The sequence below is a fragment of the Neopelma chrysocephalum genome, unplaced genomic scaffold (assembly GCF_003984885.1).
Source record: "Neopelma chrysocephalum unplaced genomic scaffold, ASM398488v2 Primary Assembly neopelma1_25, whole genome shotgun sequence".
In the NCBI taxonomy this organism is placed as follows: Eukaryota; Metazoa; Chordata; class Aves; order Passeriformes; family Pipridae; genus Neopelma; species Neopelma chrysocephalum.
In genome coordinates, this window is record NW_020897694.1 from 36046332 (window position 1) to 36068849 (window position 22518).

Consider the following 22518-nt stretch of genomic DNA (forward strand, 5'->3'; position numbering starts at 1 on the left):
ATTAGGTTCATAGCCTTTTAAAAAGATCTTGCCACCTGGAATGACTCTTTGGTTCTATTTTTAAATGAAACTCATTGCCTTTATTTTACTAGGCTAAGACTACTTGCAGTTATGTTAATTATTAAATATCATATCTTTTGAGACAGCTAAAGAAAATAGGTTAGCCCATGGAAAGTGAGAGTTCGCAAGAGACAAATCACATCTTAATTGATATTTCAGCCTGTTCAAATGAGATGTTGTTCAGAGATATGCTAATGTTGCATACCTTTGTTTTGCCTTATCGTTGAAACATATTTCTAAAATAATTGTAATTCCTTTTCAATTTGATTTTTTTTTTCTTAAAAATGTTTTTGCTGCCTCATCCTTACTCACTCTAGGAGGTAAGATGTAGGAAACCAGAAAACACACAATAATGTAAGATGTACAGCTGCTTAATCTACTGTATTGTACGAAACCTACAGCTGATAGCTAATACACCGAAGTTAATGTAATAGATATTTTGAGGTAATTAGGCGTAGTTGTCCAACACAAGATGTAGAACAGCTGTGAGTTGTGAAAAGCCTAAACGGAAAAAAAGCAGTAAGTGAAGGATCCACTTCTCTCCTTTGCTACACTGATGCTATGACTGTGTAACTCCTATGATGAAGGTAGTGTCAGAGAAGGGCAAGAGCTGTCCCTGAGCTGCAGGCAGGCCCGTGCACAGTGCTGAACAACCTGCATCCCTGCAAGGTGCTTCCTTGCAGAGGCTCTGATCCCGCAATGTATAGCACATTGGTGTTTAGGACTCCTGAGTGGTAACAAGCTGCTCTTGCGCTGCCAGTTGCAAGATTGGGGTTGGAAGACACCATTGGTTGTGTTTAGCTTAATTAGTATATTTATTTCTTCTTCTTCTTCTTTTAACAATCCAGCTGACAATGAACTAGAGTTTTATTGTCATCTTCTGAGAGGAAGTTTGAACCCAAAGGAATTTCCAACATATGAATACATAAAATTTGTAGGAAATTTTCGGTCTTACAGCAATGGTAAGCTTTAATTGTTGTATAAATGTTACTGTAGCTGTGTAAAATAAAATATAAGTATTGCTCCATTGAACAAGACAGGCTTTTAACTGAAAGAACTATTTTTAACATTGGGGTAAATTTTGCTTCACATGGATCTCATGGCTGAGTTGCAATAGCTGGATGAATACATGTGACGACTGAAACTGTGTTAGTTGCTTTTGTTATTGCCCTTCACTTGCAGTGATCCTGGTGTCTGGGTAAGTTGGCAAATAATGACAGGTTTAGAGGAGGATTTGTTTGTGCTTGCTAATACTGTGTGCTAAGACCCCACCTATTAGCAAAATAATAAGCTTGCTACCTAGCATCTGCTCATTTGCATTAAACACAGATTCTGTGCCAGAACTGATAACCTGCCAAACCTGCCCTCTCACCCTTCTCTGCAAAACCTTGGAGAAAGGCAGCGGTGCCACGTGGCATCAGAACAGCTGAGGATACTGCCATCCATCCACTGCCCTCCCCAGCTGCCATTTTATATTCCTCTTGAACGCTGCAGAACCCAACACTCTCCACAAAAAGGAAAAAAGTACAGTCAGCATAGTTGCTAATGCACCACAGTCAGTCCAGAGAAACCGTCTTTCAAGGGATGAAGAGCAGATTTCCACCTTACCCATTCCCTAACAAAGAGATTGCTGCATGGCCATTAGTATCAGAAATTAAATACTCTTTTATTGCTTTCCCTTCTCCTGCCTGCCCAAGTTTGCTTTAGTTACTTGCCTGACTGAACTCCAGAGTGGCATGTCCAGAGTTGCTGGTATTGTTCCAAATAGGTCATCCTCTGCAAAAAAATTCCCCACCGTGCTTTCCAAAAACTGCACGCCACACTGCGAAAAAAATGTCCCTGTCCCCATTTAACTTTCTGCTCTTGCTCCACATGACTAGAATAGAAACCTACGTGCAGGATGGAGATATGTGTTTCTTGTTTTGTGCCATCTGATTCGAGGCTCTATTTGTATAAAAATTGTAACTGCCTGTGTGCTTTCTAGTTTGAATGAAGTGAAATGCGCCTGCCTGACAGACGCACACAGCAAGCTGTTCTGTTTTCTAGAGCAGAGACCAGATTTCAGGTGCTGACTCATAAGGATACGTTTTTACCAGGGGAATTTCTGATCCATTTTCTTCAAGGATTTTCAGCCTTTTATTTTGGCATGACCTTAATATTGCCCTCTTACCCGTTAGGATTTCATATCCCAACATTTGTATAGTGGCTTTTTCTCAGAAGAAAGATAAAACTTGCATTACAGACAGCTTCCCTAGCTTAATGCATATAAACTAAATGGGAACATAATGATTTCAGAAGGCACCAAATCATTTCCAAAGATCCCATCTTATAGCTTTCAAATAAGATGTGTGCTTTCTGCCTCCAATTCTTTTTTTCCCCTTTGTGCAGCTTTTTCTAAAACTTCCATTTTCTTTTGTCTCTTCCACTTTCTTTCCATCTCTGCTGCAGTCTGACTCTCCAGCTGACAGGGAGGGGACAGCCCTCACCCTGGCTCTGTGAGATGGTGCCTCCTGGCTCCCTTTCCATCTGACTTTAGTTCTGCCAGTTCAGTGCAGAGCCTGATGAAAATATTTGCTTCACCAGTGTGTCCACAGCACTGCTCCCCCTACGCTGGGAGTCGCCCCTGTGGCTGCCTCTATGTTGTCTCCCTCTTAGCTCCTAATCTAGCCACAAAACCACCTCTTAGCAAAGGTGGAAGCAAGGGCACCAGACTCGTGATGGTGCAGCAGCAAACTCTCTTTGCTTGGGAGCTGATAACCCTGGGCCAAGGACAGACCGAGCAGCCGGAGGAGGGTGCAAACCTCCGAGGCAGTTGTCAATGGATCCACTGGGCTCCTTGCATCAGCCAGATGCACCTGAGCAAGACATGGAAGACGTCAGCTCAAGCGAGCACTGTATGAACGCAGCTGTGCATTGGGCAGCTTTCCAGCCCCAGGGCTGGAGGCAAGCACCACTTTTGATACAGGGGCTTTGGCTCAGGAAGCTGTGGTACAGGCACCTTTGAGCATCTGGTGGGTGCACTGGTGGGCTGGGTTCCTACCCCTGCTTGGCCCACACACACCCCAGGATGCCTCGCTATCAGGCACTATCTCACCCAGCCCATGCACCTCAGGGCTGTCACCTGCTGGACCTGACAGCGATTGCCCTCTTCTTCCTCCTGTTAAATAAATACCCATTCTCCAGTCATCCTTCCTCCTGGTGTGAACCAAGTGGGTGAGAAAGACCCAAGTGGTGGGAAGGGTGGTAGAAGAGAGACATATTACTCAGGGCAGCACTCATCCTATGTGCACAGGATCAGCTGGCCCCAAATCCTGCTTTTTGGAGGTGTTTGTGAAGGAAGGAGGCTAAGGTAAAGATAAGAAAAGAGTTAGCTGGGGGAGAATGAAGGAAATTGCAAATTAAGCCTAATTAGCAGGAGACATTCCTTATAATGTATTCAAGAATGTTTTTCCCTCTAGCTTTTCAGAGCAGTGGAAGTGTGAGCATGTTTTTACACATGGGAGACCAATACAGAATGTTCTCTAAACACAAATCTCTGCCGTTCCTTTTTAGCCACCCAATGCCAAATCCCACCTTTGTTTTCAATGGTTTGCTGAGCATACTGAGTCCATCCTGCTTGCATGTTCCTGCTGCAGGGACGCCAGAGCCTCTATGGCCATGGAAGTTCTTGTATCCCTGGGCAGGCTGTATCCCATCAGGATACTTAGCTATTCCATTGTCATTAATGTACGGTCGTGGCAGTAACAGCCCTAGCAAATCTTTCACCTTTCCTTCTCACTTAACCTTTGCTAATGTTTTTAAGAACTGTAGGTCCTCTTTTGCCCTCTTTAACAGAAATGTCACTAGCTTTATTCCACTTCCACATAACCTTTTATGTAACCTCCCTTGAATTATTATCTTCTTAGGCTCGTTATATTATTGTTCATTGCTCATATTGTTCATTGGGGGAAGGGGGTCATGCTCATGGGTTCCCAGTCACCTTTCCCCCTCCCTCCTTCCTCATACCTTCTCCTTTAATCGCATTGTGACTTATGCCTGAGAACATCATATAGGGATGGGTTTGAATGGATTAATTTGAAGGACTGCGGCTTAGAAAGCCAGTTAGGGGCTTAGCTGCTCTCACTAACTTTACTGGGAGCTCTGGGGCTTTAAAGGCCATTGTACTGAGACGCCAAAGATAATTTTTTTCATGCTGAACTAGAACAAATACCTGATATCTGCCAAGGTGACTTGTTACCAGAATTGCTGTCAGGGAGCCAGAGCACATACAACCTAGATCGAACTTATGCTGCTCCCACAGAGGAGCAGTCACTGGCATCTTCCCTGATCCTAGAAGATGCAGGGACATGCATGTAGAGACCCTAGAAATTGCCCAGGAAAGTTCACATAGTTCACAGCATGTTTTCAGTCTTTCAGAAGATCACTGTTCCCAGAGCTCCAGGGCTCAGCTATAGCTGGGGGCTAGAGGAGCTGCACAGTCCAGTGCCAGGGTTAGCGAGAAAGTCCACACTTGGCCTAGTCCTGGGGAAGCTGTACTCTGTAACCCCTGCTGCAGAACACCAGGGACGTGACACGAGCTGCCTGCATGAGTGAATCCCCCTTGAATTAGCTGTGCCCAAGTGAGAGCAGCCGACCAGCGAAACAGCAATGCGAGCTGAGCAGAGTGACTACATGAGTCACTGGCTGTGCTAAATCAAATACAAGAGATTTGATTTTCCATTTGGGAGGATTATATAATCATCATTAATTAAGCTTCAATGAGAAAAGCAGGACTGTAACCTGATGTGAAGATTCAGTAGTCCCTTGAGAGAGGAGAGGAGGTGGCCCATGGGCCAGTGGAGTTCCTTCTTGGTTCTGTGAGAAATGCCTGCTTGCTCTCAGATCATAGGGGTTGCTTTTGTTTTATTTGCAAATAGAAACTCTTTCCAATATTTTTATATATTTCAGGTACTGGTTCTGTAGCCTACATTTTAACAAGAGACATGAATGTATGCAAACATCTGAGGGAGCCAAGTATCATCACTGTACCTATTGACTAGTAGTACCTAATAAGGGAGAGAGTCATATCAGCATCACCAATGAATAATGCAGTGGCTCATATCCAGTTTTGCCTGAGGGCTGAGGGGGAAGGCAAGTAAAAAAGATCACCCTCCCCAAAAATCCAAGGAAATGCTTAGCTTCCAGTATAAGATGTCAAATTTAGTGAGAATAAATTTTACAAAGACGCTTAATAGCTTACTCTGATAAGAAATGATAAGACGGGCTGGATTTATCCCTCCTGTGAAAATTGTTTATATGTTTGTAAACAGACGAAGATCTCTCATAATTATATATCCAAATATTGGCATTGGTATCCTATTTCTGAGGTGACATACTTGCTTCAAAACTCCTGAAAGGGACAAAGATGGAGTCCTTCCTTTCAAAGAGTTCACTAATACAAAAAAGGACCACCAGCATCTTTAGAGTGATGGATCTGTCCTTTTGTCCAAAATGCCTGAAATTTTTCTCTTGAAGGAGGAGATAACCACTATGTAAAAAAGGTTCCTAATAAGTAATATAATTAAATATTATAGTGGAATTTAAAATTGTGCATTTTTGTTCCCAGTTACACGGAAACTCAAGAAGTATCTGGTACTGAATGCTAATAATAGCAGATACTCTACTGTTAGCTGATATATCTCTCAGATATAAGAATAAACATCAAGATAATTATTATGCTGAGGAGAAAAGAAATCTTTTAATTCCCAGAACAATTAATTCAATCTGAATTCCTTTTTAAAAGAAATAAACAGATTTATACAGGAGATACATTGATCTTGAGCCCTCAAAGTATGTGCAGAAACATCTAAAACAAGAATAGCTCAATCCAAAATGAATGTTTTGATCAGAACCAACAACTGCATATTATTATTTGCTATTAATGATATCATAGAAGCTGCAGCTAACAATATGCAGCACTCATGCTAGGCTCTCTATGGGTATTTAAGAAAAAGACACCATTCCTGTCCTAAAGAATTTACTTGGGATTCATATCAACACACAATGGCAAGGGGAGAAACAGGAGGAGGAAAGTGGAGAGAGGAGATCAAAGTAGACAGGTGACGTATGGACATTGTCACTGTTATTCATCCAAAGCTACCGTGGGCAGTCTGGCTTGCCACCAGCACTTTAGATTTCTTCATTATATATATTAATTGATGGATATTCTGTTTATATGTGGTCTGAATTTATTTATATGAAACAATCTTGATTTTATTCTGGTCTGTTTGGCTTGTATTTTTTGAAATCACTGTTGAGTTTGTCTGATAGTCACTAAAATTGGTTCTTTAAAGATTAACATCTACTGACAAAATAGGAAGGAGGGATTTCTTCTTTCAAATGGCATAAATGGGAGGTTTGCTATCTTAGGAAGACTATGTTTTACACATTCTATGTTAAAATAAGATGACCAAGCAACTGACTGGTGCACCATTATTAACTGAATAAAGTGACATGTGGGGTTTTCTAAACATGTTTTCATTCATTTCAGGTGGCATGATTTGTATCCCTAAGGATAAAAATCTTTTTGTCTGTGCTAGTTAAGGGTTTGGTTCCTTGTATATATTATTTATTTTTAACGTTCTGTCCTCAGTGTCCTGGTCTTTAAAAACAAAACAAAACAGCAACAATTAAAAACAAATTATATAGGCATATTAGCTTCTTTCTATCTTACGAGATATTTGTGGGTATTTAATACTTCTATGGAAGAATTCTGTGGTAGCTCTAGGAGCAGTGGGTGTGATAGGTAACAGCAAAAACTATTAAAATTTATGCTAAGAAGCGTCAGCTAACTGATATATATGAGACAACTGTTTCACCTTTTTGATAATGTATTTAGCTTTGTCACACTACCTTCTAATTCCCTACTCAAGATATTTTCTCCAGATCATTTAATTGTGAAACACCTATGCCCTCATTTACCCAAGCCAACCTGTTTATAGCCAGTTTAACATCTTCATCTTCTGACGGAAGCACTCCAAGCCCTGTATTGGACTTAAAAATGTTAATATCATCATAGACTCAGGCTTGATCCTGTATTTTTCACTTCACTCTTTTTCTGTGGTGCTCTCAGAAAGTTCGCTACTGAACTTTGCTACCTCAAGATGTTGTGTTTCTTTTAAAGAGACTTGGAGAATTATAAAGTATGATTTTTCAGAGGGCATGCTTTAAAGGTTTATATTTTTATTATGATATCATTTTATTATTGTTAGTTATCAATATATTATTGTAATTATAATATTAGTTATTAATATTTTTTTATTATTGGGATTATAATTTTTTAATTATTGCCATTATCTCTTTTTTTAACTACACTTCAAAACTTATCAACAAAAAAAAAGTTGAAATTTGCTGACCAGCTGCAAAAGCAGAGCAAAACAGGCTGTGCAGATAGAGCTGAGGAAAGAACAGATACAAAAAAAATTATCAGAAGCAAACGTGAATGGGTTTTTTTCTTTCGGTTATTGTAGTTGTCATTTTCAGATGGAGATGTACTTTGCAAGGTGGTGACTACCTGCCTGCATCACTGAGGCTTTTAATGCTCTGGGCTTTGTCAAAAGCAGCTGAGTATGGAGATGGCACAGTAGCTGTTCAAACACAGGATGACTTCCAGCCAGGCCAGCTCTGTCTCATCTCCTTGGGCTTTTTAATTCACTGCTGCTTAAGTTCACCGTTCCCAAAAGTTGTGATGAAATCCCAAATTTACTACCTAGCTGTCCTACACAATAATTATTACCCTTTTAGTACTGCATTTACCTGTTGGAAATATAATCCTATTTTTTAAATGCCACAGTCAAGGATGTATTCTGCTAATCTCAGGCTTGTGGCTGTTTACATCCAACACCTGACATTAAAAAGTTATCTGCTCTCTTTGGTGACTTAGTGTCCACTCAGTCTCCCCTTTCTCCTACAGCTGGTGTCCTTTGCAAGCCCATGGTTTGCTAACTAGGTTGACTTATCATGCCTGTGCTTCAGAGGCTGAATGTGCTTATCTAATTTTCATATCTTAGAGCCCAGCCTGCAAGCTTTTGGTACTGAACGTGGCTGTCACAGAGAGAAACAGCCCCCTTGATTTCAGATGTGACAACATCCTACATAGTAAGCTTGGAAGTAACTTTTTACAATGCCCATAATGTGGGTTTATAGCATTCTCATTTATTATTAAAGAGGACTGACTACAGAAATGAACAGACTTGCACAAAATGATAATATCAGAGAGGGACCAATAGCTCTTTACTCAGGCTTCTCCTGTTTCCTGCAGCTCCTAACTCTTCCTTTTATCCACCTCTAGTATTAATAATCCCATAGAAGCCCACATATATACACATAACCCCAGGATCAAAATGGGAATACATATTCCTAGGAAGTCCCCAGAGCAAGTGTGCTTTGCTGGTGAAAAGAGAATTTTGCCCACATTTTTTATCTCAATATACAGTCAGCCATGCCCTCCAGACTCAACTACAAGAGAGGGCTATAATCTCTGTGGATGTTCACATCTGTGTTGTCTTCTCAGATAAGGAATCTTTCTTTCCCTTTTTGGTGCACTATATGTTGTGCACACAGTGGCCTAAACCAGTTAATCATAGGTGTGAATTCCCCTTAGAGTACTTATTTTTCCATCTCCTACCCTGTTATCCTTGTTACCAGTAATGTATCAATATTCCAAGGCTTTTTATAGGTTGAACTGGGTTCCAAAAACAATTGTGATAAGTTGAGACTTCTTCCATCTCTACAGTTTATGCTAGTGAACTAAAGCCCAGTGCAGAAGCACCCCAGGATAAAAATTGCTATTTATATCCTCCCCAGATAGCTATAAAACTCTTCAGTTTCACAGTAATGCTTTGTCCTATGCAGAAGAGACAAACTGTAGGAAACTTCATAAAGTTGGATAACGGGGCCTAATAGTAAGGAAAGATAATTTCATATTAGCATTAATTCCTATTAGCACTAGATTAACTTACATTGGTGAACTCTGGTTTCTAGATAGGACCTTCTCCGCCCCCATGGGAGATAGTCGGCTGAGCAGGGCAAGAGCCAGTTCCCATTGCAGCTTGGCACACAGTTTTCTTTCACAGCTGTGGGAGTGGGATTACCATCTCTAAACAGCTTGAACTTTGAGGAAGAATTTGAATTATGTCATTCTAACATGGGACTGTGGGCTGGCTTAAGGCAACACGCTCTTTTGGCAGCACATCTCTGTGGCAGGAGTTGCTAGTGGGCTCTCAAAGCAATACAAGAGCCATGCAATCATGAAAGACACAAATAAAAAAGCATACACAAAGTGTGTAGCCACATCACGTCCACCTTTTCCTTCCACCCATTGTCTCAGGAGACAGCAGGCCATCTGCAGACTCGCCAAATATGCCCATCTCTGGAAGCTATGCACAGGGTCCCTTTTCGTCTTCTTTAAAACAAGTAGAACTTGAGCACACTGGGGACAGTTCTTCTTAGATGCAGGAGGGGAAGGCACTCTTCAGCAGCCAAGAATCACAAGCAGCCTCTTACTAGCTCGATGAAGCCTTGCTGGCTGTGGGCCCTAGTGTTTTGCCACTGATGACTTGACGAACTCTCTTCAGCTACCTCCCTTGCCAGCGCATTTTTTCACTGCCTTGTGGAAGTTATGGTGCTAGGCATGCTGGAGCATATATTTTTGTCTTGTGAGTGGTGAAAAAGAGCAATTGGATGCATGGGGTTTCTTTCCAGAAAACTGCTTTATGCTCTGTAATAAGGTTTGGCCTTATTTTTATCAGGATTAACCTGTAAAATTCATACTTGAAGTTAAGCTCTGATGTCTTTCTGACTAATATGACTGACTTGGATTTTAATATATGCATATCAGCTTTAAAAGCTTTTAGAACACTTCTCTGAATAAAAATACTATTAGTAGGCTTCAAGTGTGCAAAATATTCAGGGAGAGAAAATCTTATATGAGGCATGATTCCAGGTCCCATTTTTTCCCCTACCTAGTGCCTAACTCCACTTGCAATGGCTTTGACGAGGCTGTCCCGAGGGCTTACAGAACATCCCTGGGAAAGCAGATCTGCTTCGTTGCGACTGTTCGTTTGGCAACGCCTCAGTTTTTAAAGGTAAGTCCGTGCCCTCGGTCCCATTCATTTCAGAACTTCTCATAACACTTTCAGATGAGGTGACATAGAAGGTTCTTAGTTTTGCTAATTGAATGGATTACAGATATCACATTTCATGCATAAAAATCCAGTGAAGCGGATTATCAGTGCAAGCCAGGATCTGCAGAAGCAGTGTCACTTCTGCCCCTATCACATGGTAAATGGAAACCCTCCTTGCATCAGGAATTACAAAGTCAGTTTGAAATTGTATTCTTCCTTGCTGCTTTCTGTTCCTGCAATGGGACAATGTACAGGTGGCCACCAACACTTTCATTTGTGCCCTCAGTGTCTTTGGTTGACTACTGCTAGTTTCCCTCCTCCCAAATCCTGGTAGTAAGATACATGATTGTGGTTATAAGGATAGACAATCCAACCTTGTGCCTGACACTGCTGTTCCCTAATTAACAGCTGTGAACTACTGCATGAGATGTCCCATCCTCAGAGGTTAAGTGATTTTTTTAGTGTAATTTAGACCTGGCCAATATGAAATCACTGCTTCCTTGGCCTGGCTCTGTTACTGCTCTGGGACTTGCAGGGCACTCTTGACTGATTCATGGCCCTGGCTGGCAAGTAGAGTCCTTTCTGGGTAAGTGAGGACACTTCCCATAAATCTTAACCACAGTAATCATAGTAAGAGTAGGGTTGGAGTTAAGGTACTCTGGGAAACCTAAAAGCAAATTCCCTTGTCTTTGGATAGCTAACACCTCAAAATAAACAGGGAAACGAAATGGGCTGCACATGGCAATGAGCTGCATGGTACTAGGGAGGAAGCAGCTGCTGAACAGCCTAGAAAAGCTTTTAACTGCCACAAAGTCCTAAACACTCATCTCTTCCGTTCTCCTGGGTGACTCACTTAACCCCCACTCCTCCTCCTCTAAAAAGAAGGTAAAAATGTTTATGTGACTGGCTAAGGAAGGCAGAATCAGCAATGTTTGCACACAGCAATGTTTGTATGTTGCACTTTGAATTTTAGTGTATATTCTTCATATCAGCATGGATTTTGGCCTAAATTGGAAAGAGGGGGAGAGAGGAATTTAAGGTGTTCATGAAGCCTTTTGCCTCTGCACAGCCAGAGACTTTAAACAACTTTGTCAGCATTGATATGTACGAAAGAAATGCTTGATGACAGTGCACCTCAACTTGTCCTCTGGTCCCAAGAGGGTTTAAAACATTAGTGGTCTGAAAGTCTTCTCTCCCCAAGAAGGACAGCAGAGAGAGAAGCAGCAATGGAGATGATGGGAGAGTGTCACTGAGCCCACAGCACAGGGGGATGTGCCATCAGGGAGCTGGGGAATAACAGCATTGGGAGCTAGTGGACAGGCTGTCCTTATTAGCGATGATGGAGACCTTCCTGCAGGAGAGACATGAAGGACACAGTAACCCTGGATGCCACCAAATCTGGAGCGCTGACACTGGCAACACCCAGCCGAGTTGCCCCTGCAAACTGCCAGTGGGAGAGGAGAGGTTGGCAGAGGAGAGCCATGAGCGGAGGCAAGTTGGCTGTGGGGCATGAAACCAGCCCTGGTCCATGCACAGGTGTGCACCATGGTGCCATCCTTCCCTCTGCTTCCCACCTCCCCACAACAAATAATCACTGCCTCCTGATCCTCATCCCTCTGGGGCAAGGATGTCCTGCCTCACAGACAGCTCTGTACCCTGCCTCCTGTAATTCACTCATTAGTTATCAGTCTTGTGAGCACTGAGGGCTGCTGTGAGTCTTGAGAGCCAGCTTCTTCGCTGCGGCAGTGAAGTATAATGCAAAACTGCTGCCTTTTACCTGCCTGACAGGTCCCATGCAGGCTGGCTGCATGGAAAGGCATTTACTCCTCTGCAGCTATTGAGTGAGGAGAGTGTTCCCCTTTCTCAAAGAGAGCTTGGAGGGCAGATGTCCAAAAGGACCAGGCAAGCGTGGTGGGTATCTTTAGTAACATAAGGAGAGTGAAGCAAGACATGACAAACCCTAGTGGGATCAGGCATAGGCTGGATGCTGGAAAAGAGCATTGCTCCTCAGGGCTGTGGACAGCGCAACCATTACACCGCAGGCACTGCTTCAAAGCCATAAAAGTTTTGGCACCCTGAGGCAGTGTCTCAGCTCTTAAGTTCATGTGCATCACCAGTTCTTCTCCCCAGCAAAAATGTTGGCATTGCTAAATACAATAGATCACTCTCTGGAATTGCCAGAAAATGGGTGAATCCTCTGTTTTCTCCTCTTATGCACCATATATTTATAGCTAACAAAAGCTAGATGAAGCAGAGGGGTGAAGCTGCAACTCTCAGTAAGTCAGTTTTCTCCATTGGACAGGAGATGTGCATTGTGGAAGAACATCTAGAGGAATTCACATCAAGACACAGTCTGGAGTGGAAATTTTTATTCCTGGATCACAGGTAGGTGACAAGAAAAGCTGGTTGTGTTTGGTGCTTGTGTTCTGCTATTTCGTAAGTAGAATTATCTCAAATGGTGTTCCATTTCACATCTAAATCTCATGAACAGGAGGGCTGCACTGAAATTCCTACAAAAGTTTACTGGTTTACATTTATTTTTGCATTTATTTTTAATGGGTTTTTAAAACAAAAGTACTCCGTTTATCAGGCCAAATTTCTGATTAGCTTGTTCTTCTTTCCTTTAAAATTATCAACAGACCAAAGTCGGTCACATTGCAAAATTATGTAATTATTATACAGCTGCAGAAATCCTTCTTTCCAAATCCAGTCATTGATTGTGTGTGTGCAATTCCCACCGAGTTATGGAGTGAAAGTCTGTGCTGGCCTGAGGCGTCTGTGCTGGCAAAGGTACAAAGCAAGTGCTTCAACACACCACAGATGAGCTCTCCAGGCGTCCAGAGGGAAGCAGCACAGACAATTTCCCCTCCTATCCCCCTAGTCCCAGCAAATGATGGTTTCCTTTCACCTCGCTATGCATTTTCCCCTGCAAGGACTGCAGGAGCTGCTGCAGAGCCCCTGACCAAGGAACAGCCAGGGAGTGGCTCCTCACCTCAGGTTCCTGTGTGAAGGTCCCTGAGAACCTGAATTGCTTTCCATAGCCACATTTTCCCTGGAAAAAAGGGGTTGTCATAGCCTTGTCCTGGTTGGATGGTGCTGCCAGTACTGCTGTGCCCAGCTGGGCACAAGGTGGGGGAAGGTCAGGATCCAGTCCCCTGGGATGAACAACTGTACACTGATGAGTGAAAGCAGATCTGGGCTTTTTGCATATCCATGTCAACATGCAGAACTGCTTGTTTTATGGTTTATGAACTCACTTATATTGTGCCTAACCACAGAGCACCGCCAATTATAGGATACTTGCCTTTTGAAGTGCTGGGTACTTCTGGCTACGACTATTACCACATAGATGACCTGGAGCTGCTAGCAAGGTGCCATGAACACTGTAAGTATCTCATGGCCCAGGTTCCTGGGAAGTCACTGGGACATCTCTTTTCAGTGGAATGTTGTTGCAGTTAAACTTGGAAGGGGAGGTTTGACTCTTGCCTCAGCCTGTATATCTTAGAAGAGTTGTAGCAGGTTGGAGGCCCTGCAGCTGATTGGCATCTGGGACAAACTTACCAAGCTTTGGAAAATAGTTTTACCTTCTGTATCCCCAAAAGTAGTCAACAAGACTAACTGAATGGATAAAATGTGCCAGATTAGATCCCTGTTAGTGAAGACTATGCAGGAATAGTTCAAGAAATTCTTGTGGATTATTTCCCCTAATGTTGTTCACTGTGTATTTGGGATTACCTGTGATTATTTAAATAGAGTCTGTTAAAGTTTAATTGAAAAACTCTTTAAGTAAAGAAAATGAGGTAATGCTTTCCAAATATTTGCTTACAGAACTGGCTGTAGCATCTCAGCTTACCACCTCTGCCTGTTCTGGAAGTATGCTGTCAATAGTAGTTTTTATATGTTAATATTGAAAATATAGAAAGGCTAAAAATGGGGGTGCTTGGGAACCCCTTGAAATCACCAGGGGAAAAATGCAGAGGTTAATTTTGTTGGTGAATCTTTCAAACCTTCAATATATCCCTATTTACTGTAGTTTGAATTCTTGTTGGTCTAAAAACTTCCTTTCAGTTCCTTTTGTTGTCTTTGCACAGTGTTATCTCTTATGCTCACTTCACTCTAAGTCCATCTGCACACAATACTCATCTTTACAGGCATTTTTATCCTGTATTTTCTGCTTTAGAACTTTAGATGATCACTCTTATAAATTAATCCCAGATGCCTAATTAAGCAGTATGTGATCAGTACATAAAGCAGGGTAAGGTATCTGTTTAAATTGTAGCAGACACTAATGCATTAGTGTCCAAACTTAAGGTTAATTGTACTGTGTAGGAATGCACCATTTAAAGTGTCAGAAGAAGATACCTACTCATCTTAATGATTTTTGCTCTATCATAAGGCTGAGGGAGCACTTACTCAAAATTGGTGCTTAGACTCCTGTCTGCCTTGGGAATTGACGGGGAGGGACAGATATTTTTGCGACTTTTATGCACATTTCATGTCATTTTCACATGGGAAATTGTGTTACAAGCTGTGTGTGTTTTCTGCTGACAGTGATGCAGTTCGGCAAGGGGAAGTCGTGCTGCTATCGGTTTCTGACCAAAGGACAGCAGTGGATCTGGCTCCAGACCCATTACTATATCACCTACCACCAATGGAACTCCAAGCCAGAGTTCATTGTGTGCACACACATGGTGGTAAGGTATGGAAAATAATATCAGCCAGCAGGGACATAAAGGACAGTAAGATAAGGGCATCCTCATGTCTGCCAACATTTTCTCCTAAAAACATTATGTCTTTTAAATAACAAAAAGTTAAGCCTGAATTCTCTGAAGGAAATACGTTAATTATAGAAAAATTGTCAGACTAAATCTTAGTATATAAAATAGAGAATAGACAGATCCCTTAAATATTCACTTCCTCTGATCCTTATGTTGTTTTTCAAGAGCTGTGTGGAAGCTTTCCAGTGAAGTCATAAAGAAGTTGTAGGATGTGAACTTGACCTTTATATAGTCTTCCTTAATATGCTTCTTGACTTCAAGAAGATAGGAACAGACCAAAACCTGAAAATTAAAACAGTTTCTCAAATGTTGTTCAGTAGCATTTGACTTAAATGATTTTTCAGCGTTCATTTAACCTGTAAAATGGTACAGTAATTTAATGTTCCTCTACTTTCTTAAAGCACATTTAATGAAATATAAGAATTCCATGTTGATACATAGAATTATATTTTCCCTTCAGTTATGCAGATGTTCGGGTGGAGAGGAGACAGGAGATGGGCTTGGAAGAAGTGTCCTCAGAGGTTGTGTCCTCGGCACTTAAGGTACAATGAGAAAAGCTTTTTTTCATGAATTTATGTAGTAATCACAACTTGTTCATATGTTAATGTCACCGAAGACTCCAGCATTGTCTTTCTGGGTGGATTCTCTCAACTTCAGAATTCATTGCTCACTTGAATAATTTTAACGCAAATTGGGTTATGAATATGAAAGGATAAACCTGGAGATCAGTAACAGCCAGAAATAAAGTAGAACATGGGCAGGGGCAGTGTGAGATATCTCCACTTTTCCTTGGCAAGGTACTACAGTTTAAAGATTAATTTGGACAAGTTCTGGCAATCAGCCCTCTTGGCTATATCTCAGTGATCTGATGAGGGAACACAGCAAAGCTCCTCCTCAATGCATGGCTGAGTGTCTCACAGAGGTTGCAGTTGCTGTCACATCCAACTGAACACGAAAGATTCAGAAAAACATCTTAAGGCACAAAATGAGTATGGCAGTAGCTTGCTATTTATTTCTAACTCAGTGACAGTTGTTTGTAAAATGCATTACTTAGATGCTATTTGGAAGGGACATTGACGCCTGTGTCCAGGTCTTCTGCTGGTCTACCTGGGATTAGTTCTGCTCAAGTCATTTTAGGCCTGCCAAAGAACCGGTGTGCAACCATTACTAAATGCATTTCAAAATGCTTTAACCTTGACAGATGCAATAGCTATTCCTTTTTTCTGGTTTGTTTTAGGACAATGGTGCCAGCTTGGATCCTGAACAGCACTTTAATACACTTGATATTGGTGCCTCAATCCTCAGCGCCAGTCGGACACCCTCAGTATCATCTAGGAGCTCACCAAAATCTTCCCACACACCCAAGTCAGACCCAGCGTGTGAGTGGCATTCCTGGGTTACTGCATTATTTTTAATTTAGCCAAATTAAAGAATGTGTGCCTGTATACCACAGCTGATAATTTAACAGTTATTTATGAGTTATCAATGATATGCACTGACAATAAAGTGCATAATCTGAAATGGTAACATACAAGAGGGAAGGTTCTAGTGCAGCCACCTAAGTGCTGGGAAATGAGCAGTGGGATTAGCAGTGAGACCTGCTGCTTCAATCTGTTACAAAAATGAGGACTTCTGTCTTCAGATTTGAGGGCATCAGTAAGAACAATATGAGACCTCTCTAGACTTACATGAGTAATAACAGCCTGTGGGTGATTCTCTTCTGGCCAAGATTCAGGATACTCCAGTGTTGACTTGGGTATACTCTTTCTGCTCCCTGGTCTGGAAGAAAAGCCAATGAGCTAACCTAAATTTGCAGTTATTTGGCCCATATAAAGGGAGTTCCAGCTGTTTTAGAACAGTTCCTGTGTCCTTTTGCTCTGTTCATTGGAGCACAAAATCATAATCTTCCCATTTACTTTTATCTTTGCCGAGACCCTCCCTATCAGTTTAATTTTACTGCCACTTAAGTCAACAAGAACAGCCTTGACTCCCACTGAAATTTAGTGAGGCTGTAATAATTTCTACCTAGGTCGTGTCATAATAACCACTTCAAAGAGAGTTGATTTCCAGCATGTGAGAACTCACCAGTACTTTTCTTGCAGCTACACCAACAAAGCTGATTGCAGAGTCTAACGCTCCCTTGCCAAGAACACCAAGTGCGCAGCAGGATCTATCTCTGCATAGACTCGGTCAACCTACTGCTCTTCAGGTAACTTCCCAAGGAATTATAGAAGTAGGCAGAGAGTATACAGCATGTGCCACATATGCAGCTTAGCAATTAAAAATTACTTACACAAAAGCCATGGCATTAGAAGAAACCTAAAATTTAAAGGAGCCAAACTTATAAATAAAGTTTTGGTTTGTTTTGTTTTTAACCTAGGTTTCTTTGCCTTCTCAGCCTCCATGTGAGCTTCTCCCACAGCAGTTGCTGCCTCAAGCAACTCTGCAAAATCAGCCTGCACCTCTGGCACAGGTTAGTTGGGGATTTGAAAGTGGAATAGGTCACTTGCTTATCTCCTGATATTTTTTTATTTTGGGGCTTTTAGGTTACCTCTCTAGGAACTAAAATCCCCAAATCCCCCAGCTCTCAAACACGTAAAATATTGTGGGAAAGTGATCTGAGTTGTACACTTGTGTGTTTACACATATAACTGCGTGCAGGTGTTCAGAAGCCCAGGTGCATGTAGATTCAGGTGCACACATACATCTATTTCACGGGAGGACAAAAAACAGATGGAAGAAGAGTTTTCAGCTTTGCTTTTACAGAACCAGGTCCCATCAAGATCAAAACTACAATGAGAATTAAAACTAAAAACTAAAAAAGACACCCAGTCCTCCTAAAAACACCTATTTGACTGTGCTGCTGCAGAACTAACAAGCAGTAAAGGATACGCAAGTTCAACAACACCCATTTTGTGAGTGTGCCAGTAGTGGTGAGGATGCTGCTGGAGATAAAGTTCAAATTCCTTCAATCTATTACTACATATCTCAAAAGTGGTTGATTGCCCAAAAAGTCACCTCAATATTTCATTTGCAAAGGATTTTTAAGCAAATTTGAGTACCATGTTCTCCGCACATTGTTTTTCTCCTGTGGTGCTGTGATGGTACACCCCGTCATTCTCTGATTTTAGGAATGGCAGAGTATTCCTGGACCTAGACTGCTTCTACTACTGGCACCCTGTACTCCCTCACAAGATCCCAGAGTTTCTTCCTGTAGCATATAAAACATATAAATTCCTGAGGATCCTGGCTTTAAAATAACAAATTCTCCTTTATCTTCTATGTTTAATATTCTTTTCACGACTCCATACTAGCATGCAGCAAAGAAACAGCATATCATTTATCTGCTCTGAGCATTCATTTTCTTTTACAGATACTTCTCTCTGTTATTCATTAATGCACTTTCAAACATCAATTATTTTATGTATTATAAACCTGCATGTGCTTTGTTTGACTTTTTTCTACCTCCCTTTCTTCCTCATCAAAGCTCTTTGTGAAAAGAAGCTTTCCAGTCGTTTACCAAGACATTCGCTGACCTGTTTCTTCCCTGTAAAATGCTCTTACTGGCACATCACCTCCATTTCTTTTCCGCCAAATTGGTGACCATCCAGTCACTGGTTAAGCCTCTTTAGGCCAGCTAAATCTTGGTGAAAGGAAGAGGGCTGACTCAAGTCTGCCTACACAGGCAGCCCTCTGGCAGCCCTCTTTTCAATTGTCAGCAAAGTCACAGCAGTGCTCCTGGCGAAGCTCAAAATGAAGCTTGATGTGGAGCAGGGAAATAACACCAGGACATTGCAGCTCGGGTTGCTAATGCTCACACTCCATAGTGATACTCCTGAGAAAAGTACCAGATCTCCACACACTTGGGTGATTTTCATAAACTATTATGAAAATTATGAGACTACTCTGTACTTCACACTTTAAAATAATTAACATGTCAGCCTGCAGCAAGATAATTCATTATTTAAAAGACAAGGTGCCTGCAGCACTAGACGAGTGAGGGACAAAACGCAGGTACACATGCTTCTCACCATGAACATTTCCTTGGCTTCCTAGTTGACCATTTCACAGCAGTTTAAACACCTCAACAAGCTCATTGCCTGTAGAAGTAGCGTGGCCAGGTGCCCCGCTGCCTGCGCACAAGGAGGAGCTGCACAGGTTGCTCCCTGATGCCTTTCTGCCTCTTGCCTTTAGCTAAAGGTGACCCATGGCAGGAGCTGAAAGGCAGCGTGCCCAGCCTGGCCACACAGGGAGCCAGGTGTCCTTGCAGCTAACATTTGAGTACAGAGTGGCAGCAGCGAGGACGAACATTTTAAGTGGCCACAACTGCATCTGCAGCAAGCAGCTAGCTGCTGCCTCAGGCAACATCTGCTTGAACTTTGATTAGTTTTATTTCGAGCAAAGGCTGTGATGGTTTTGTCTCCAATGAAATGCCATTTTAGCTTCTGCCTTGCTTGCGTGAATGAACAGACAACACAGTGCTAGATGTCACCTGAATGTAAATGGTTTACTTTAAACCAAGTGCTCCCTATTAGAATATCTGTTTGTTTGCCTTCCTCATTGTCATAAATTAAAATCCCCTACAACACAGCGGATGTTGATGACTGAATAATAATTAACACTAATAATCTGTTTGGGATTGAGCAGGTGTTATTCAGATGACAGAACGAACAAGTTGTTCGGTGAGCTGCAAAACTAATGAAACCCAGTTTCCCAGGGGTTGCTTGCGCCTTGCAAGGCTGGTGCATGGAGCCAGCCTTTCTGACAGGAGGAAGGGACAAGTGGATCCCTCTCTCCCTTACTTAGCTAAAGCTTTCATGAAGTCTGGTATTTTTGACACTCTAGCAACTCTCTTGCATGTCTCTAGCAAGAAATATGGCTCATCTCCTGGGCCAGAAGAATTGAAAGTAAGTTGGAAGGTAGGCAGAAAAGAAAGATTTAAAGGAAACTGAGCTAAAAAACAAATAGGGTCTCTTTTCTTTACCCAGCTACCTGTTGTCATGAAACTTGTGGGAACAGAATATCTTTGAGGTGTCCATCTTCTTGTTCATCACATCTGAAATGAGGGACCATCCTGACAGACACTGGGGCCATAGTTCCCCTTCCCTGGCTGCAGTTCCCCAGCACCTAGAGAGAGGGAGTAACCCTGGCAGCCTGGGGTAGCACCCAGTGGAGAGAAACACCTCTCGTAGGGCATGGTCCAGCTGGTATCTTTCAGATGCCTGTGCTGGAGGAGAGGAGTCACAGCCCAGAAGTGCCAGTCCCTTTCCCCAGCCTGTACAGCCTGTCTGGACCATCAGCAGCACGAGTGCATCAAGCCTGTTCCTATAAGAACATCTGCTGATATGATCCCAAATGCATGGCTTTATTTCTTTTTTTTTAAGAAATCACACTAAAATTACTGCCGTGGCTTTTAATTGGTGGGGTTTTGGGGTTTTTTCTGCATTAACAAACTTGATTAAACTGTTGCAATTATAGACATCTCAGAGGTTTAGTCTTCCATGTTTGATTTTATCTGGAAAGATGGTGCTTTTCTGTGTATTACATGCACTTTTCTGAGGATTCTGTGAACATTTGTAAATACCTAAGTGAGAGGAAGAGCAACTTCATCTGATGCCAATGGCAGAGTTAAAGCTGGGCAGTGTTTTCTGTGGAACATTTTGAGTTAAGCTCTTTTAATTTATTATACAATTACAGATTTCTCCCTTAATTAGTAGAGCGGTTAATGATCTTGAGATAAATACTCTCTGGTGCAGGTCAATTGCTGTTAGTGTCTCATTGTACAAAAACAATAGAAGCTCTGTAAGCACAAGGGGTCATGGCTAGAGTTATCAACAATTTGGGGGTTGGAGTGGGAAAGGGAAAGAAGCAAAAGAGAAAGTTCCTTGTCTTCTTCTGTAATGGCTTTCACTCCGGTATACCAGCTAATTGTTGTTGTTTAGTGTATTAATACAAAAAGCATGTGAAAAAGAGAACAAAAAGACAATATAAGATGAATATGCTAAATATAAGAACCTGACCCCAAAAATGAAGGAATAATAATTTAAAATCAACAGCAATATATTCTTGCGTGCAACTTTGCAAAGCGAATTCAAATTTAAAAGTAAGGCCTGGAAATGGATTTCGTTTCTTGTTGAAGTATAAAATTATTATAAAATTACCTGTTACAAAATTCCTTAACATTTATCAATTGAAGAAAATCAGGTTCCTTTCCCAAAGTGTCTTCAAGGAGTTTGCACATTAATGAAAAGACTGTCAAGCCAGGCAGTTAAAATGAAATTTTTGGCTGCAACTGTTTTTAATTCCTTTCTGATAAGTATCCTTTTAAAAAATTGTGAGTACTCAGTCCTCACTAAAAGAGTTCATATAGAAATAATTAGATTATGAGACTTGTCTTTTTAAAAAATCCTTCTGTACAGACCCAGGTTAAAGCAGCAATTAGCTGCATCTCATCTAAGCAAGTCTATGTAGCAATCTACATAGCATCATTCCGCTCCTAAAATCAGAGTACCTGGGACTTTTCAGAAACATGGGGTCAAGGTGCAACAAGCAGCACCAGATGCCCCTTTTAGTCACTTGTCCTTATTCCCAAACATCTGAGGTTTTGCCTCAACCATTCCTTGGGTCAATACTTTATACATACACTAGAGAGACCCTGCTATGGCTTCTCCCCTTTAACTCTAATTAGAAGTAACATAAACTTCCCTTTGTGAGCTTTGACACCGTTTTTCTGCCCTGGGAGAGCACTGGGTTGCACATGACAGCACTGCTCTTTTTGAAGGCAAAAGCGTTGTGAATCACAGCACAGGCCTAGGGCTCACGTCCCTCCTTGGGCAGACAGTGCCAGCTGCGAGCACTCACAGGTACCTCTGGCAGCAAAGTGGGCTCTGAGGGCCTCTGCCACCAGCAACTGCAGGGGCCACCTTAGCAGCCCTCATTCCCCCTATACAGGGTTGGCCGTGAAACTCACCTCCACCTTGACACCTCACAGATTGTGTGGAAAAGCTACCCTCTGCCTGGTAAATAGAAATAAACCCTCTGAAATTCTTATTCTCCTAAGGGCCATTTACTTGGAGATTTCAGCTTTGCTAGAGGGAATATAAAGGTACTTTCACGTATTTTACTGGTTTAAGGTGAAGTAGTTAGCTAATACAAATCTGACCGGTCACATTTAGATTTCTCTCAGTAGCCAAAGATTTTCATTTAACTGTATAGTGTTGCTATCACCAAAGTACTCCTTAATTCCCATCTTGTTTCCATTTTTGTTTTCCTATTAAAAAGCCAGAAACAATGTAAGCCAATGCACCATGGAGCAGAAGGGTTCCAGCAGCATGCATCAGTTCACCAACTAGCACAGAGCCAGTGGAACAGCTATAGGAACAGGGCACCATTTTCAAGTCACATCAAAATTATTATATTTCTTTTGCCTGGACACTCCCAGCATCACATGTTTTCAGATAGATTTTGGATGTCTTGATTACGGAAAAGCTTACAGATTTTTTGAAGTTTTTTTTTTT

General features: G+C 41.7%; 2 protein-coding genes across 3 annotated transcripts in view; both read left to right on the forward strand.

Annotated features, from left to right (window-relative positions):
• The window catches only part of LOC113963611 (neuronal PAS domain-containing protein 2-like), an 88105-nt gene extending 65842 nt beyond the window's left edge, over positions 1–22263 (forward strand). Inside the window, exons 7-16 of one of the 2 annotated variants that reach the window (XM_027674924.1) lie at positions 909–1022; positions 10066–10184; positions 12526–12608; positions 13502–13608; positions 14775–14922; positions 15462–15543; positions 16239–16380; positions 17104–17210; positions 17400–17474; positions 22062–22263. In XM_027674924.1, the coding sequence (XP_027530725.1) occupies positions 909–1022; positions 10066–10184; positions 12526–12608; positions 13502–13608; positions 14775–14922; positions 15462–15543; positions 16239–16380; positions 17104–17210; positions 17400–17474; positions 22062–22133 (1049 nt within the window). In that variant the 3' untranslated portion in view covers positions 22134–22263. Of the gene's footprint in view, positions 1–908; positions 1023–10065; positions 10185–12525; positions 12609–13501; positions 13609–14774; positions 14923–15461; positions 15544–16238; positions 16381–17103; positions 17211–17381; positions 17475–22061 lie in introns of both variants that reach the window. The other variant, XM_027674923.1, reaches the window with a different exon arrangement.
• Positions 22264–22308: 45 nt separating this feature from the next.
• The window catches only part of LOC113963750 (neuronal PAS domain-containing protein 2-like), a 15956-nt gene continuing 15746 nt past the window's right edge, over positions 22309–22518 (forward strand). Inside the window, exon 1 of the mRNA XM_027675192.1 lies at positions 22309–22330. Within this exon, the coding sequence (XP_027530993.1) occupies positions 22309–22330 (22 nt within the window). The remainder of the gene's footprint in view (positions 22331–22518) is intronic.